Source organism: Rhinatrema bivittatum, chromosome 12 (genome assembly GCF_901001135.1).
Source record: "Rhinatrema bivittatum chromosome 12, aRhiBiv1.1, whole genome shotgun sequence".
Classification (NCBI taxonomy): domain Eukaryota; kingdom Metazoa; phylum Chordata; class Amphibia; order Gymnophiona; family Rhinatrematidae; genus Rhinatrema; species Rhinatrema bivittatum.
Genome location: NC_042626.1, coordinates 70,100,754 through 70,119,094, shown reverse-complemented (window position 1 = coordinate 70,119,094; position 18,341 = coordinate 70,100,754). Strand labels below are relative to the sequence as shown.

General features: G+C 51.2%; 1 protein-coding gene across 2 annotated transcripts in view; it reads right to left on the bottom strand.

Moving 5' to 3' along the window:
• Positions 1-16,814, bottom strand: part of HAP1 (huntingtin associated protein 1) — a 28,644-nt gene extending 11,830 nt beyond the window's left edge. Inside the window, exons 1-15 of one of the 2 annotated variants that reach the window (XR_003852107.1) lie at positions 16,672-16,814; positions 11,138-11,214; positions 10,291-10,407; positions 8,846-8,946; positions 8,539-8,647; positions 8,264-8,342; positions 7,683-7,813; positions 7,276-7,350; positions 6,815-6,952; positions 6,550-6,620; positions 6,080-6,283; positions 5,099-5,409; positions 3,633-3,848; positions 1,496-1,598; positions 1,312-1,380 (exon numbers count right to left, since the gene is read on the bottom strand). Coding sequence is in view for 1 of the 2 variants with exons in the window: in XM_029572645.1 (XP_029428505.1) it covers positions 1,496-1,598; positions 3,633-3,848; positions 5,099-5,409; positions 6,080-6,283; positions 6,550-6,620; positions 6,815-6,952; positions 7,276-7,350; positions 7,683-7,813; positions 8,264-8,342; positions 8,539-8,647; positions 8,846-8,946; positions 10,291-10,407; positions 11,138-11,214; positions 16,672-16,729 (1,790 nt within the window). In the remaining variant the exon portion in view is untranslated. The remainder of the gene's footprint in view (positions 1-1,311; positions 1,381-1,495; positions 1,599-3,632; positions 3,849-5,098; positions 5,410-6,079; positions 6,284-6,549; positions 6,621-6,814; positions 6,953-7,275; positions 7,351-7,682; positions 7,814-8,263; positions 8,343-8,538; positions 8,648-8,845; positions 8,947-10,290; positions 10,408-11,137; positions 11,215-16,671) is intronic. The other variant, XM_029572645.1, reaches the window with a different exon arrangement.
• Positions 16,815-18,341: the final 1,527 nt, after the last annotated feature.

Sequence of the window (18,341 nt, the reverse complement as noted above, 5' to 3'; positions counted from 1 at the left end):
CAGCAGACCCCACCCCCCACCCCGTTCCCCCATCACTTCCTCCTGCTCCCCAGGGATTCCTTCACAATTCTGACAGGGAAAGCGACAGTGGGGGGGGGGGGGAGAGTGGGGCTTCAGCCACCTGCAGAGATTAGCAGAGAAGGCAAAACCCCCCAAACTGGTCTCTTTTATTGGTTGGTTTTGACATTTATCTCTAAAGGAAGGCAAATGGACAAGCAGGAAAGGCTTAAACTGCTATGCCGAAGGGAGTCTTAAAGTATCCCCTGCTCACTTCACCTGGGCCCCAAAGGTCCAATCAGATGGACACTAGCACATGAAAGGAAGAGCCAGAGCCAGGCCCAGCACGGTTGGATTCGGCAGCAGAGGAGAGAGAATGGAAAATGTTAGGAAGGTGCCGGAGGGTGACGTGGTTAGTGATCGGGGCACGGAGGGTGGTGCGTGGCTGTCCAGTGCGCTACAGATCACAGGCCGGACTCTTCCCAGGCGCCAGCAGGATGTGCCCCCCCCCCCCCCCCCGCCTTCTTCCCACCCAGTCCTTCGCTGGCTCACCTGTTCTCATTCTGTGCCATGAGCTTAGCCACTGGCACAGCCAAGTCCACCCTCTGTGTTGCAGCGCTGCAGTAACCCTCCATATACTCAGCCAAGAAAGGAGGCTGCCACCCCAGGACACTCTCCTGGGGCTAGAATAAGAGATTTCAAAGTAGAAAGAGCGAGAAGACAGCCAAGTGCAGGAGGTAGCAATCTGCTCCTGCCCCGGCCAGTATAGGAGGCAGAAGAGACTCAGGAACTTCTGGAATTAACCAGGCAGAACAGGGAGGAGGAGGAGGCTGTCAGAGTCTGCTCTGCAAAATGTTTTTACCAAAAGCATTATCTGTCTTTCGGGATGAGAAAAAGAATTTTGGAGCCTCTTTCTCGTGCTGGTTTGAGCCTAAGCATGGCCAGTTTAAAGGGAACAAGCTCATCTCCATCATATCCGGGGGAAGCGGATACAGATATTAAAAAGCAAGGAACATTTTGTAGCTCCAGTCCGGTGCCGCCGAGTGCAGAGTAAAACCTGGACTGACTCAAGTTGAATTTTTTTTTTTTTCTTTTTTTTAAATGCTGGAGCAACATTCAGACTCCTAGGAGGAGGGGGAATTTAGACAGAACTGACTGCGGGGGGGGAGGGGGGGCGGGACTGAGCTACCAGGGGTTCCCCCTCTTTGTATTCCTGGATAAATCAGGACCCAGGGATCCTGGGATCTCAGCTCCCAGGCAGTGCGTATGGGGTTACTGCAGCCTGCTCCAGCAAGGAGATACGGCAACTCTTACACTGGCACCAGACCCCTGATCAGGGTCTCACGGGCCACAGCAGGCATCGGTCCCATGAGCGTTGGCTACCTGGAGTCAGGATGCAAGGAGAGGGGGGGAAAAATACACCAGGTGTGAAAGGAAATCAAAAGCCACAATCATAGTGATCATCGCAAAGGAAGGACATCCCACAGGAGGGTCTTACCTGGGCGTAACCATGGTGATCTCATTGGCTGGGCGCAGGATGTGACAGGTAGTGACGGTGTTTGTAGACGGAGTCTGAGGGAGATTGTTCATGGAGCAAGATGCTGAAACGGACAGGAAACAGGAAGTTAAACACACAGGGTGGGAAGGGGCTTAGCCACAGCGAAACACAGATCGGCTGGCTAGGGAAAGGGTAGGCATACAGTGAGCATGGACCAGTCTTTAGAAAAAACAAAAATATGAATAACCATCCTACGTAAACAGCCCCGCTCCCCCGGCCTCAAATACTATGAATAACCATCCTATATAAACAGCCCCCCAGCCTCAAATACTATGAATAACCATCCTACGTAAACAGCCCCACTCCCCCAGCCTCAAATACTATGAATAACCATCCTATATAAACAGCCCCCAGCCTCAAATACTATGAACAACCATCCTACGTAAACAGCCCCACTCCCCCAGCCTCAAATACTATGAATAACCATCCTATATAAACAGCCCCCCAGCCTCAAATACTATGAACAACCATCCTACGTAAACAGCCCCACTCCCCCAGCCTCAAATACTATGAACAACCATCCTACGTAAACAGCCCCGCTCCCCCAGCCTCAAATACTATGAACAACCATCCTACGTAAACAGCCCCGCTCCCCCAGCCTCAAATACTATGAATAACCACCCTACGTAAACAGGCCCGCTCCCCCAGCCTCAAATACTATGAATAACCACCCTACGTAAACAGGCCCGCTCCCCCAGCCTCAAATACTATGAATAACCATCCTACGTAAACAGCCCCGCTCCCCCAGCCTCAAATACTATGAACAACCATCCTACGTAAACAGGCCCGCTCCCCCAGCCTCAAATACTATGAATAACCACCCTACCTAAACAGCCCCGCTCCCCCAGCCTCAAATACTATGAATAACCATCCTACGTAAACAGCCCCGCTCCCCCAGCCTCAAATACTATGAACAACCATCCTACGTAAACAGCCCCGCTCCCCCAGCCTCAAATACTATGAATAACCACCCTACGTAAACAGGCCTGCTCCCCCAGCCTCAAATACTATGAATAACCATCCTACGTAAACAGGCCTGCTCCCCCAGCCTCAAATACTATGAATAACCATCCCATGTAAACAGCCCCACTCCCCCAGCCTCAAATACTATGAATAACCATCCTACGTAAACAGCCCCGCTCCCCCAGCCTCAAATACTATGAACAACCACCCTACGTAAACAGCCCCGCTCCCCCAGCCTCAAATACTATGAATAACCATCCTACGTAAACAGCCCCGCTCCCCCAGCCTCAAATACTATGAACAACCACCCTACGTAAACAGCCCCACTCCCCCAGCCTCAAATACTATGAATAACCATCCTACGTAAACAGCCCCGCTCCCCCAGCCTCAAATACTATGAATAACCATCCTACGTAAACAGCCCCGCTCCCCCAGCCTCAAATACTATGAACAACCATCCTACGTAAACAGCCCCACTCCCCCAGCCTCAAATACTATGAACAACCATCCTACGTAAACAGCCCCGCTCCCCCAGCCTCAAATACTATGAATAACCACCCTACGTAAACAGCCCCGCTCCCCCAGCCTCAAATACTATGAATAACCATCCTACGTAAACAGCCCCGCTCCCCCAGCCTCAAATACTATGACTAACGATCCCATGTAAACAGCCCCACTCCCCCAGCCTCAAATACTAGCCCCCGCCTATGAAACAAATGATTGCCACAGAACAGTTCTTAGCAAACTCTGGAGGGAACATGCCCCCCCCCCCCCGCCAGTGGTGCGCTTCTGCCTAGGGGTGCTCTGCTGCTCAAAAGAGCCCCTCTTGTGATGGCAACCTAAGTGGTACAGGCACAGGAGGGCGGCATCCAGACTAGAAAGAAGATTCTAGGAAAAAAACATCGCCAATCGGCTGAAGTTCCATCAGCCAAACTGATCCATCTGAGGTGGATGAGAAAACATCATCTTAAACCTTTCACCATGTGGTGAAATGAATCTAAGAGAAGCCCAGCTGGTCACCATCTTTGTCCTGGACTAGCCTCATTTTGGACCTGTCCTCTCCCCTCCTCCTTCTCATACTGTCTTAGCCTTTGCTTGGATGGGGTCAACTCACCATTGTTCTCCTTGACTTTAGAAGGGCTAGAGGTGGCCACAGTCTGGAAGGAGATTGGGTCCAAATCATCCTCCTCCAGGTCGTTCAGGTTATAGACCTTGCCGTCATCCGCGTCCAGTTTCCGGAAGTCTTTGGTGAGGACCCCAGGCCGGAGATCCAGGATCCCGCCCAGGTTGGGTTTGGCCAACTGTTGCCAGTGATGGAGGGTCACCGAACCTGAAAGGAATCCATGGCATAGGGTCCTCTTTATACAGCTCGTACCTCTATCCAGTGCATGCTGGGACCCTGTCATCCTCATGGCCACCCCAATGCATGCTGGGATTTAAAACCAGAACTACAAGAGCCAGAATGCAGTGCAGGACAAGACCAAAGGTAGTGAAGGTGGAGCACCACTGGGTCGTTTGGGGACTGCACCACTGGGTCGTTTGGGGACTGCAGCACAACTCTCTCAAGCCATCAAATTATTATTTTTTAAACAGCCCAGAATAAAATGGAAAGGACATGTAAAATTATAGCAGTAAAAGATGAATAAGATAAACATGGAGCACCACTGGGTCGTTTGGGGACTGCAGCACAACTCTCTCAAGCCATCAAATTATTATTTTTTAAACAGCCCAGAATAAAATGGAAAGGACATGTAAAATTATAGCAGTAAAAGATGAATAAGATAAACATGGATCTGAGACATGGCTGACAATTCTGAGGGAGCTTTGGATGATGCAAAAAAAAAAAAAAAAATTGGAACTCTGTGGGTAGAGTTGAGAGTCTGGGGCAAGGTTGTAGTGTGGCTGAATATCCACCAGGGGGGGGGGGGGTGCTGAGCAAAGGTAATTCCTATCCACTGGATTAATCAAGTTGACTTAGAGAATGGCCTCTGCTATTAATGGCATCAGTAGCATGGGATGTTCTTGGTGTTTGGGTACTTGCCAGGTACTTGTGGCCTGGTTTGGCCTCTGTTGAAAACAGGATGCTGGGCTTGATGGACCCTTGGTCTGACCCAGTATGGCTCCCGCTCCCAACTTATGTTACTCCCAGTCGAATCCCTTCTACTAATTTATCTAGTTTTTGCTTTGTTACTGCGTTTTATTGTTCTCTGTTCCTTGTAAAGGCAATGCCTATATATACCTTGGTTATTAAGTTACATGTAAACCAACACGATGTGCAAACGGTTGTCGATATATAAAACTGTTTAAATAAATAAAAATAAATAAATAAATGTTCTTATGCACAGCTCTGAGCTCGTTACGTCACTGACCAGACACCCACCAACCCTCCCCCCACCAGCTCAGCGCCATTCCTTCCCCCCCCCCCCCCACAACATTTTCAAAAGCACATGTGCTATTTCTGCCCCCTCTCAGGGGGAATCAAATCTTGGGGTTTTCCAGTGGCCCACCAAAGCAGAGTCCGCCGCGAGGAGCAGGAGACCCAGGACCGACTCACATCTGCATTTCCCCAGGGCCACTCACCCTCCAGGGGTTTGATGATCTGCAGCTTATCCGGCAGGTAGGAGCGTGAGCCACAGGAGAAGCTCGAGCCGCCGGTGAGGCCTGAACTTCCTGAGTAGTTGGTTCCCGTGGACAGGATGCTCTCGTTGGGCGTCAGGAAGCCGCTGGAGCCATCCGCATCCTTCCTCACCTTCCGCTCCCGCTCCTCCTCCAATGAGGAGCCCTCCGGGAAGCTGGCATCCTGCCGGGCGGAGAGCTGCTGCAGGGCAGCCACCAGGTCCTGACTGCCGGGGGTACCCGGCGTCCCCAGTTTCTGTTCCTGGCAGCCGGCTCTGAAAAAAAAAAAAAAAAAAATAGAGGTCACGACAAGCCCATTACAAGGACCAGGGCCTCGTGTGAACCCAGGCAGCGCGACGCGACAGAGGGGAGGATGGCGGGGGAGGTAGGAGAGGGACCCAGAGAGAGGCATGCCCACAGGTTTAACACGTAAGTCTCACATCGTCTCTACGCCGAATCACGTGCCGACATATATTGGATGCTGTCAAGAATTCAGAGCTGCGAGCGCGGCTCAAATTCCCCTGACCAAATGCGCATTGCCCCTTTTGGACTTTCTTAAGGAGCAAAGGAGATAACAGATTCATACAGCAGCTAGAAAGTGCTCCAGGGGAGGCCTAAAGGAGGTCACAAGAGTCAGGAATCTGCATCTTTATGCTTCTCTCTTCACAATTAAACGAACATTAATCATTAAAAATACTACTACTATTCTGGAACTCTGCCTCCAAACTTCAGAGCATCGCTAAGGGTCCCCTGAGGAGTCAGGTACATGTGGCCCCTGAACACAGGGAATATTTTATTCTGAAAACATCAGGGAGTTTCCAAAAACATGCTGACACTTGGATATTTTTAAGTCACCCGTGACAGGGATAGGACCATTCTGCCCTCACCACAGCAGTCACCCTCCCCCCCCCCCTCCATGGACTGGCACACTCTCCCCTCACTCACTGCACACTCTCCAGCCCAGGCTCCCCACCAGCACTCTCCAACCCGTGGCAGCTGGTCTGGGGGGTACTTGGACGGCTGGACACGGCTGAGGGCACCTCCGATGACCGCCTGGAGCTGGGTAGGGTCTGCGGTGATGGGCAGCGGGATCTCCGATTTGACGCTTGATTTATGACCTTCACCGTCTCAAACACTCTCCTATAGCTCCTGGTGAAGGAAGTGAAGTCATTAGCTCATAACAGTTTTCTCGGTAGTGCACAGGGTTAATGGAGGAAGGATGAGGCAAGTTGAACCATTTACTTCCTCTTTCTGCTTTCCTTAATCCTTGAGAACTTCCAAAGTCCATCACTGGCCTCACAAATCTGGTAAGAAGTCCCCTTCTCGCAGTAATTCCACATAGCACGCTAGCACAGGCCACGCGCAACACACTCCCAGAGTGCCCCCGACGGATGGATGGACTGGGGGTGACTCACCTGTACTCCGAGGAGGCCGAGCTGTCAATGCCTTTCCTCAAGGTTCCCTGGATCTCGGCAGCTAGGGAATCCTACATGAAATGAGAGCACACACGGGTAAGTACGCACACAGCGACCCGCCAGAAACCACCCCCTCCTCCTCCTCCTCGTGGGACTGCATCAGAAGGCAGGGCCGAAGAGGACGGCCCCTGTTCTCCCAACCAGCGCCGATAGCCCTCGCCTGGCTGACCAGGAGCAGTGGTTGGAGTTTTAGGGAGCTGCTCACCAGAGGGATGATGTTGAACGAGCTGTAGCAGTTCACACTGCTATTGGGGACGCTGCGGTTCCTCAGGGTTTTCACTTCGTCACGTGCTTCATTTAACATGTCGTCACACTCCGCGTATTTCTCCCGCAGGTCCTGCAGCTGTGGGGGGGGGGGGAGGCGAGAGCGAAAAACACGTGCAGGCATGACTTCCCATCTACTGAGACGATTTAAAAGCGCTACGAACGAAACCAGATAGAAAGGACGTGCAATGATTACTGCCCTATCCGTTGAGTAAAACCACAAGCCTCCAGATCTCACTGCAGCTTTCCTAGGAATGGAGGGAAAATGTTCAGAGATCACCGTCCAGTGTCCACCCAATGGACAAAACTACAGTGCTCAATGCAGCTGTCCCAGAACCTTCCCTCCCCTTTCTCAGAGAAATGCCACCCGAATGTGATCCAGGTGACCCCCAGTTTACTTACCTCAATTCGGAGCTGCCACTGGATTTCTTTTGCGGCTGACAAGTGCTGCTGCAGCTCCTCATTCTCTGCGGTACACTAGGAATACAAGAGAAGGCCTGTGCCAGTCTGTACTTTCAATCCAGCCTGTGCCGCTCACACGCCCAGCGTTTGCTGGAAATCGCGGCAATGACAAGCCCTTCCCTTACCACTCATGGCCGTCTAAAGACAGGACAGATGCTGGGGGCACTACATTCAGAGCCAGGGAGGGAGGGGGCGGAAGGTTTATAGGGTAAGAGTACGAGAGGAGGGGCGAGACACCGCGCTCACAGCTCGAGGAGGAGCGGGTCAGGCACTGTATTAACAGCCAGGGAGTAAGGGAGCGTCAGACACCGCATCTGCACATACAATTTCCGGTGCACAGGACTCACAGTGCGGCACTTCTGCTGCAGGTCCACGATGTGGGCTAACAGCTGGCTGATCTCCTCCTGCTGCCGGGCCATGTCCTCTGCTTTCCGCACCAGCTCCTCTGACAGCAGCGCGACCTGTCTGCTGGCATCCGCTGAGCCGCAAGAAGTCAAGAACAAGAACCATGAGCCCGTTGATAGGTTAGATGCACACACACACACACACACACACACACAACTTGTGCTCCAGGATGGCTACTACCCCAGAGTATAGTAGCCTTTGAAGGACACACACCACTCTAGATCAAAGCACCACACAAAATTAATGGAACATCACCAGTAAAGGTTAAGCAAAGGTCACAGACTTCTTGGCTGCTATCAGAGATGAGATGAAATGAATGACTGCCTATACCATGAGACAACCCTCAGGCACTTACTGCGGCTTTAGCTGGCGGTTCCAAGAACGGAAGGGGGAATAGGATACCTTTTACTGCCTAGAAGTGGTTCTCCCATGTAGGGTTAAAGCACATGGGCAGAGCAACCTAGGGGGAAGTTTGCTCTTTGGGTGGTCCTTGTTGGCCTACTCTGGCGTGAAAAGCACTTACAGAACTGCTCCACGCAATCCATCATCAGCTCCTCCTCCTGATCTTCATACTGGCTGGTCTCATGCACTATGCTCGAGACCTAAGAGGCAAGAAGAACATGGAAGAGGAGATCTAAGAAGGTTATACCAACAAAGTCTGTGGAGAACAATGACGTGGTTAGGAGATGGAAGCCACTCAAGTCTACGGAGGTAAGGGATGTGGCTGGGAGGGGAATCCACTGGAATTATGCAGGGAAGAGAGATCTTGCCTACGCCTGTTAGTCTCCTTGTCCTCACCTTACTCCTCAGCTTCTGGTTCTCCTCCTCCAGCTCTTTCAGCTTCTGCTGGAGCCCATCCAGGTGGAAGTTGTACTGTAAGGAGAAGGAGGACTGACGGCGCCTCCGCCTGGCAAGAGAAAACAAGAGGAGGAAGAGAGAGCCCTCATCGTTCTCTTCCCACCCCAAGGGCAGCAGCAGCACATGGCTCCTTCTCCCAGGAGCTTTACTGCCACACCTTCCAGCCTGACCACTGCCCAACACCTCCCGGGAAGGGAGGAGGGTGAACCCGTTCCTGTCGTCTGCCCTGGGCTGAGGGGGTACTCACGGTGGGGGGACAGTGGCGGCCGGCTCGCTCTCCTCCGTGGTGCTCGTGAACACGTGCAGAAGGTCATCACGCATGGACACCTCATGGTGCAGCTGAGCAGTCTGCAAGGGCAAAGGGGAGATGGGGAGGTGAGGCAAGGGGCAGGAACGAACCCACGGGAGACGAAGAGAATTTAAGGCTGAACGCAAGCTCTCGCTCATTCCGTGTGGTTTAAAAGTGCTGAGGAGTTAAACAGCCAACGGGAGGGCCCCCAGGCACTCACCCGTGGCTGCAAACTGCGGATCAAGGCCGGGGGAGAAAGCTGGGGGAGACTAGGCCTCAGGACACAGAACACACTGTGGGCAGCTCGAGCACAGCGGATTCTTCTTCTGAGCCCTCACCAGAATCACTTGGTGGAAGCTTTTGACCCTCCAGGGAACATCATGGCGCACAATGCTGCCTGGCTCCTGGACAGAGCGTTTTGGCCTTTCCTGGGGAATTATTTTTATATTAACTTCCAGTCCAATGATTTGTAATTTCTGCACCATCTGAAATCAGCATCGTGAGGGATGCAAAAGTAAAATAACCAGGACTGGCCTGACGATGTCTTCCCCCAGGAGTCAGGAGCAGCGACTGGCACCCTATGCTCCTTTGTAGCGCCAGCTCAATCAGAACAAGGGTGGGGATCTGGCACCATAAGCCTTCGTTTGCATTAAAACTGAAGAACATATGGCGAGGTCTGCGTTGCACACAAAAATGGCAAATCCAAGTGATTTGCAATAGCGCCACTATGTGCCGTTTCGATGCACACAGCAGACTTTGCAAAATTTTCTGCTAGTTTTGCACTAGCAAAATTTTAATAGTTAATGACTGACTTTGAAGCAAACTTATGCAAAGTAGTTAATTAACTTTTAGTACATATGCTTCACAATATAGTTTTTTTTGCAAAATTTTCCATGGCAATACTATATGCACTACTTTTTCCCCCCAGCTTATTTGCATTTAAATCCCAGTAGAAAAACAGTGTGCACTATTTCTCAAACAGTGCGCTAAATTTTGCACGGCTTAGCACAGCAGCCTCCTGCGTTGGAAGCCACAGTGACAGTTCAGGGCTGGGATCAGTGCAATCACGGGCTTCGAACCCGGCCACCAGGCGTCAGCACTGAGCAATTACGACTTTCTCCCCGCCAGTCCTGACCACCCCAGGGAGCAGAAAACCTCATCCAGGAATGAAACCCAAGTCCTCTGCATGGCGGCACGTAGCCACCCAGCTACCGGACCGGCCGGATTTTCTTCAGTTCTTTTTATTAAAAAAAAGCGACTGTGTGTGGGGCAATGTCAGACCGAGGTGGCACCTCCCTGCCAGCCTCGCATGCCGAAGCCAAGCCCAAAAGAGAAACCAAAGCCAGCCCTGCCCCCTTCTGCAGCCCATTGGGGATTTCTGCGAGGGACGGGGAGAACTTTACCTCCTCTTTGGCCACCTCCAGCTGCTCCTCCAGGAATTCGTTCCTCTCCGTCAGGGCCTGGTTCTGCTGCAGCAGCGACTGTCCGATGCGGGCCGCCAGCTCCAGGTCGCGCTCTTTCTGCAGAAACAGCAACGACATCACTCCTGCCACCTGGGGGGGGGAAGGGGGCTGCCAAGGACCCTGCCCCTCCACCACCCACACCCCAAGTGCAGCCACAGCTTCAACAGGATTCACAAGGAAACCCGTGGGGCTACCCACTTGAGAATCTGCCACGTGAGGAGCGACGCTACCCTGTTAATATCTTGGGAGTTTGCAAAGGTGGATAAACCTGATAACGTGGGAGGACCTCCAAGGCAGTGCTTCTCAACCCAGCCCTCAGAGCACACCTAGCCAGTCAGGTTCAGGATATCCGCAATGAATATGCATGAGATAGGATTTGCATACGACGGAGGCAGTGCATGCCAGTCTATTTCATGCACATTCACTGTGAATATCTTGAAACCTGACTGGCTAGCTGTACGCTGAGGACTGGGTTGAGAAGCACTGCTCCAACAGTACCTATGTTCAGAGTAGTTCTTCCTTCTCGCCACCAGGGGGGGCTCAGATTAAGTGGGAATAAAGGGGGTCAATGTGGGACGGAGACCCAGATGTGTGTGTGTTGGGGGAAGGGACAGTAATAGAATTCCTTTAATTCATGAATTGTGATGAGATGCTGGAGGCCCCTGCCGCTGTTCACTGTCAGATGTCCTAGGATGCTGTGGGTGGCTGATCTGGGGCAGGGTTGGAGGGCTGGCATGGTATTTGAGCAGTGCAAGGCACCCCCCCATGTCCAGAGCGCAGTACAAACCTCCTCCAGCAGGCTGGTCACCGCATCAATGTCGTGGTAGGTTTTTGTAATTCGGCCAACCCTCTCTGAACACAGTACTAGAGAGAAAAGGAGGAGAGAGCCACATCAGCTTCTGCACATGAATCCCTAACACCCAGAGATTGATTGATTTATGTACCAGGTTTTCTAGACCGTCGTTTAGTAAAAACTTTCACAACGGTTTACATAATTAAGAATATAAATACATCCCTTGAATATAAAATAAATTTAACAATACAATAAAATAGAAATAACATATAGTTAAAATCAAAATAAAATATAGACACAAACAGTATAAGAGAATAAGATTAGAAATATGCCTCAGCCAGCAGTGCTATAAGCTCTCTTAAATAACCAGGTTTTCAAATTTCTTTTAAAAGCTTTAAAATCCGATTGCATTCTTAATTCAGGTGGCAACTCATTCCAATGCTTTGGGCCTGCTAATGAAATTGCTCTCTCTCGCACTAAAGTTAATCTCGCCCAGGTAATAGATGGTGCCGTCAGAAGGCCTTTATTTGAGGATCTGAGGTTTCTCTGAGGGGTGTGTAATCGTATTGTAGCTTTCAGCCAGTCTTTTTTTTTTTTAATTTATAATTTTATTATTTTCATGTGAACATACAAGGGAGCCATGAACATATCATAACAACGTAACATATCTAACACGCACCAGAACATATCCCGCGTCTCCCAGTTGCCCCCCATCCCACCCCCTCCCTCCTATCCATGAGCTCATTCAAACTATGTCTAACTCATTACCTTGAGTTCATTTATAAGAATGGAGCATAATGCAGTAGGTGACCTACGTGTAGTGAGATGGTGCTGGGGTATCTGGAGAAGCACCTCAACTGTTTGTTGTGTTCAGCCAGTCACTTTGATAGTGGAATCGGGAAGAAGGGAACCTTTCTTTGGCTGAATGTGCCTTGCACATAGGGGTCATCGCTACTGCCACATCGCAGCTGCTCTGGCTGTGAAGTACGAGTTAGAAAACCAGAACTCCCTGCTGACCTGCCACACCGCAGAGCGCAGGCAGACAAGGTAAAGAGCCACAAGAGTGCGGGGCATGGGCCTATCACGTGTTGAAAGTGCAACGGTTCCTGTTCTTATTAAGGAAGCCACATTGGTTCTCTAAGCAGGAGGTCTCCCATACTTCCAGAAGGGCCTTCAAGAGCATCCCAGCAAAGCAGCATGTGCAAGAATACCTTGCATCTGACCCTTCCTGACCCACAGCATGGCTGAGGAGAAAGCTCTCGCACAGGAGCCTGATGAGACACACCCTATTTTCACAACTGCACGGGTGCGGTTAAAAGTGTTTACCAGCACTTGCTCAGGTGTGGTTCATAAATGCTCCTCGCTCAACCCTGCCAATATTTAAAGGGAATTTTGTAGCTTCACAGCATTTCAATTACAGATATGACCTCCTCAAGCCATCATCTCTCCTAAGGAAGCTCCCATGAGCCAGCCACGGGGTATTATGAGAAGCCAGAGCTGGCCAAGACAAGAGGAACTTTAATATCTGGTTCGGTATCCATATCCGGTTTCTGCTGACCCAGCAACCCAAATGATAATGAAACCAGGTCACAACCAAGTCATCAGTGACTCACGCTCCATGGGTTCACTCTGGTATTAAGAAGGGTGCCACCAGCAGGAAGGAGTCCCATGATGAGGTGCGTTGCAGGGAAAGGCCCAGGAAAAAAAGAGAGAGGGAAACTAGTCTGTAGCCAAGAAAAGTCTGAAGGAAGAATGGGCAGCTAAATCCGTAAAGCAATAATCGAGCACTGGGACCAGATGTCCTCCTCAGCCTGATAGTCACGAGACATAACAACATAAGATACGCCATACTGGTCAGACCAAGGGTCCATCAAGCCCAGCATCCTGTTTCCAACAGAGGCCAAAAACCAGGCCACAAGAACCTGGCAAGTACCCAAACACTAAGAAGATCCCATGCTACTAATCCTTATTGATTAATAGCAGCTTATGGACTTCTGCTCTAGGAGCTTATCCAAAACTGTTTTAAACCCAGCTACACTAACTGCTGTAACCACATCCTCTGGCAATGAATTCCAGAGCTTAACTATGCGGTGAGTGAAAAAGAATTTTCTCCAATTAGTCTTAAATGTGCTACTTGCTAACTTCATGGAGTGCCCCCTGGTTCTCTATTATCTGTGAGAGTAAATATGTAATTTATAATAACTTGTTCAAGTCCTTTCATGACTTTGTAGACTCTATCATATCCCCCCTCCGTCATCTCTTTTCTACAAACTGCCCTAACTTCTTTAGCCTTTCCTCATAGGGCAGCCGTTCCAAGCCCCTTATTTTGGTTCTCCCTTCTCTGTACTTTCTCCCAGTGCAGCTATATCCTTTTTCAGATGTGGTGAGAAGAATTGTGCACAGTTCATTCAAGGTGTGGTCTCTCACCATGGAGCGATTAAGAGGCATTATGACATTTCCGTTTTATTCACCATTCCCTTTCTAATAATTCCAACATTCTGTTTGCTTTTTGACTGCAGCAGCACACGAGCCGACGATTTCAATGTATTATCCCACTATGACGCCTAGATCTCTTTCTTGGGTGGTAGCACCTAATATGGAACCTAACATCGTGTAACTACAGCAAGGAGTATTTTGCCCTATATGCAACACCTTGCACTTGTCCACATTAAATTTCATCTGCCATTTGGGCACCCAATCTTCCAGTCTCACAAGGTCCTCCTGCAATTCATCCCAATCGCCTGTTACAGAGAGGGCTGATCTGTGAGCTCTGGAAGTTCCTGCATGGTCAGCTTCACTACCAGACCACTAGCCTGGCTCTACTAGAGCTGAGGTTAACAATTTTCCGAGACAGACACATGGTGAACCTCAAAGGGCCGCTGGCCATCAGTCATTCCTCTTCCTCAGGCTATTAAAATCAGGATATTTGCATGAAATGAAGGCTGGCCCTAAAAAATTCAGGCCCTCTACCTGTGACATCAAGCTAATTGTCAAGGCAACAGACGGTCAGGTCTACATTCTCGGTTTATGACAACTGTAAAAAAAGAAAAAATAAATCCCCAAACTCTAACAAAAGGCTTAAAATGGGAATTATTGGGTGGTACAACTGCACACTTCATCCTCCAAGGTTGGGTTTTCTACTGGGAAGGCCAAAGACTACCAAATCCATTTCTGTTTGTGCTGATGCACGAATCGCCACTTTCTTGCAATATCGTGTGCCACTTACCTACCCTTCACAGCCTGTACACTGTCTGAGCCTCAGGGAACCATCCGGTTCCTATGAGCTGAATAAAGAGTGATTTGCCCAGGTTTAACCCTGCCCTCCTCTTCCCAGCTTTCCATAAGGGGTGTATGGATAGGTGGGGTGCATGGAGCTGCTCCCGGGACTGCGATTAGGTCAGGAAGCAAAACATTTGAAAAGTTAACTCGTGTATGCTCGGCCGCCCTCACCAACGCAGGGAATGTCACGTTTTTGGCTGCTTTTAGCACCTGGGCTCCGTGGAGGCTAATTTCGAAAGAGAAACAAAGGTGAGTGCCTTCCCTTTCAAAGCCGACCGCAAACACCGCGGGCTAAAACGCAACGTCCACGTACACTGCAAACGACGTGGGCTGATCAAGAACTGCCCCCCCCCCCGATTCACAAAAATGCTCCACCGAGAGGCACCGGGGAAAGTGTGCGCCATCGACAGCAAGAATAATCTGGAACGTCTGACACCCGACGGCGCAGACGGACAGACCCAGAACTCACTGCCCCCATCTCGCTGCAGCGTCAGGAGCTCGCCCCCGCCCTTACTGGGCTCCCGACATGTCAGACCGCACGTCTGCAGTGTTTTACTGTGCCAGATGGCTCCCCATGCTCGGCGGGGGGGGGGGGAAGGGGGTGGCAGCAGTGGGATTACCATCAGACTCCCTGACCCTAATTGGAAATAATTAGAGCGCGACACAACACCCTCATTCCCCGACCCCTGCGCTTCTCCCCCCCCCACCCTCGCCTATACCCGGCAGCACCATGTCCCAGCCTAAACGGATCGAGAGTCAGACAGACACCGGCACGGGCCGTCTGGGACTCCAGGAAAGAACCAAATCCTAGGCACCTGACTCTGGAAGTGCTGATGTAGCTCGTATTGGACCAGACAAAAGAAATATTATATCTGTCTATCTGGTCCGTTAAAACCTGTCACTGATCCCAGAGAATCTCCGCTTTCCTGGGGCCAAGCCAAATACGTTTTACAGGGAATTCAACAGAACGAGAGTGGCACCAGTTCTCGTGGTTCTGCAACATTTGCCAGATTTCAGCAAAGTGAAAACGAGGGGGGGGGGGATCATCTGTCAACAACCGATCCCCACCCTGAAATATCCAGAGGGTTTCGTGAGAAGGGAAACCCACGAATCGCAGCGCAGCTCTGCAGATCCGTGCTGGCCGGGAGAGTCCTGCCACTACCTGCGCTCTGCTCGCACCTTCGCCACTAATTTGAGATCGAAGAACCGTAACCCCCCCCCCCCCTAAAAAAAAATAAAAATCCCTGATCAGTCCCAGGAAATTCCTGCAGGATTCCCTTCCCCCTGCCCCCACCTCCGTCCGTCTTCTGCCAGTGAACATGTGGGCACCTCTGGGGGCTGCAACAACCGCCGTCCCCCCACTTATTCTGTCCCCGATCGCCGTCACAGCAGATGGGTGGGTGGGAGAAGGGGGGGTCCCGCGATTCATCCCAGCCACAGCCTCCGGCGGCAGCCCCGGGGTGGGAATGGGATGACCCCGCACTCCTGGGACTGTCCTCAGACCCCCCACCCCCCACCCCCAGAGGATACTAAATCCATAATCAGGAGGGACGTAAGGACCTAAATATGCACCCAGAGAGGAAAGGGGCACGAGAGCGATGTTCAACTACCTGAAAGGGTTAAATTAAGCGCACGCAACAAAGCTTTATCAGAGAACAAGAGGGCAGGGTACCAGGCTCCGGGGGGGGGGGGGGGGTGGTGGTGGTGAAGGCAAAGCAGGAACAGGAGGACCTTGGCCATGAAGAAGGGCAGAGAAAGTCAGTGATGAGCTGGGGGGCTGTGGCAGTGCCCCAGGAAGTAAACTGGGCAGAGACTGGACAGGCCTTACAGTCCTTACCTGCCATCAGCGTCTCGATTTCTCTGCTTCAGTCTACGCCTTACAATCGCAGCGATGCTGGAGCAGTGCTCCTAGTTACACAACGCACACAAACACACACAAACAGAGAAGTACAAACACACACACACACCCCCCTACCCTTCCCACAAATAATTCCCACGCTGCTGAGTTACAGATATTCCCTGTCAGGCCCAGAGGCGCGCGTCTCAGGAGCCCGCCAGCGCCTCGTCTGCCGTGCTACCATTAAACTTTAATTCTGGTAACCGACTGCAAAGAACCAGTGCCAGCAGCGTCCCTGCCCCAAAGAGCCTGCGACATTCCAAGCTCACCCCAGGTAGATACAGGAGGACTGTGCGACATCCGGCTCTCATCAGGTGCTCGCGCACTGTTCCCTTGTCCTCAAGCTCCTTACCTGCCTCCAGATCCCGGCTCATCTGGTCAGAGTTACTGTCCATGCTAAAGATTTCCATGGCCAAGGGGCCCAGCCTCAGAGGTCACAGAGCAGGGGGGTGTGTGGGCTGCACATCCAGAGAAGACCCTGGGTGTCCGGCCCTCCCTCCACCTGTCACACGTCTGCACCGCACAAGGAAGCCACAGCGGCCCCAGGGAGGAAGGAGCGACTGAGCAGCCCTTGCAAAGTCGGAGTGAGAAGAGCTGGGATTGCCCCTCCCCTCAGTCCTCTCTGGAGGATGGAACATTCCTGGTGGCAGGGTGGAGCCAGCACCTGCTTGTGTGCGCCTGGGCTGGGCGGAGCGTTCTGCTCGTGCTGCCAGTCAGCACACTGCCGCCTGGGGGTCAGCACAGCGGCCGGGCCCCTCTCTGCTTCTGCCTACACACTCCATTAGTCTTACTCCCTTTTCTTTTTTGTCATAATGGATTTGAGGCCTGATTCAAGAGGGAAAACAGGAACAACTGTAGAGTAAATCTGGCCCTTTAAGTCTCACGTGTTCCTGACAGGATGAGAGCTTTCTTTCATGCTTTGTGCATACAGCGCACAAGTGAATTTCCAGCAAGCCTTTTCCTCAGCTCTTTTTGTCAGGGAGGGAGCTTTTTTCTCCACTCTTGAAGGATTACCCAGGCCCAGCAGGTCCTCCTGCTGGTTAGAGCCCAGACGGGCCTCAACCCTTCACGGGACCAGGTTCAGCTAGCCTTCATCTTCCACAGGCACCTTTCACTAATGCGCTGCCTAAAGGGGAGGACACTGGCAGTGAAGAGAGGGCACACCAGCTGCACTGCAGAATTAACACCATGGAATCAGGGGGCTTTGACCGCAGTTATCTGGCTGGGGGACACTAAGTCTGCAGTGAGGGTGGAAATGCTGCGGTTTGTCTAATTCTTGCATCACCAGCACCCTTGTTCCCCTCTCAGTGAGAGCACAAGGTAAAATCAGCCCTGAGCTTGCAGGTCAGATGTCCTCACTGACCTTATTGTGAGGGGCCAGGTCAGTGCAATCAGACAGCTGTCATCTGAAGAAGCCCAACACACTCACCAGGCCAGGAGTCTCCGTGCAATGGTGGCCAAAGTCAGAGGCTGGAAGGGATAAACCAAAAAAACAGACGGACTGACAGACAGATGAATGCATGGGCAGACTGACAGACAGACCAACATTCAGAGAAAAAGGAGAAGAGTGGCCTCTAGAACCTTACACAGTCGGGATCTCCAGGTTCCAATCCCCGGCTCGGTCACTGACTGTGACCTCAGGGTAAGTCACTAAATCTCACTATACCTGAGTTCTAATCCCCAGCTCTATCACTCACTGTGTGTAACCTCAGAGTAAGTCACTAAATTGGGCATCAAAATGGCAGATGAAATTTAGTGTGGATAAGTGCAAGGTGATGCATATAGGGAAAAATAACCCATGCTATAGTCACACAATGTTAGGTTCCATATTAGGTGCTACAACCCAAGAAAGAGATCTAGGTGTCATAGTGGATAACACATTGAAATCGTCGGTTCAGTGTGCTGCGGCAGTCAAAAAAGCAAACAGAATGTTGGGAATTATTAGAAAGGGAATGGTGAATAAAACGGAAAATGTCATAATGCCTCAATATCACTCCATGGTGAGACCGCACCTTGAATACT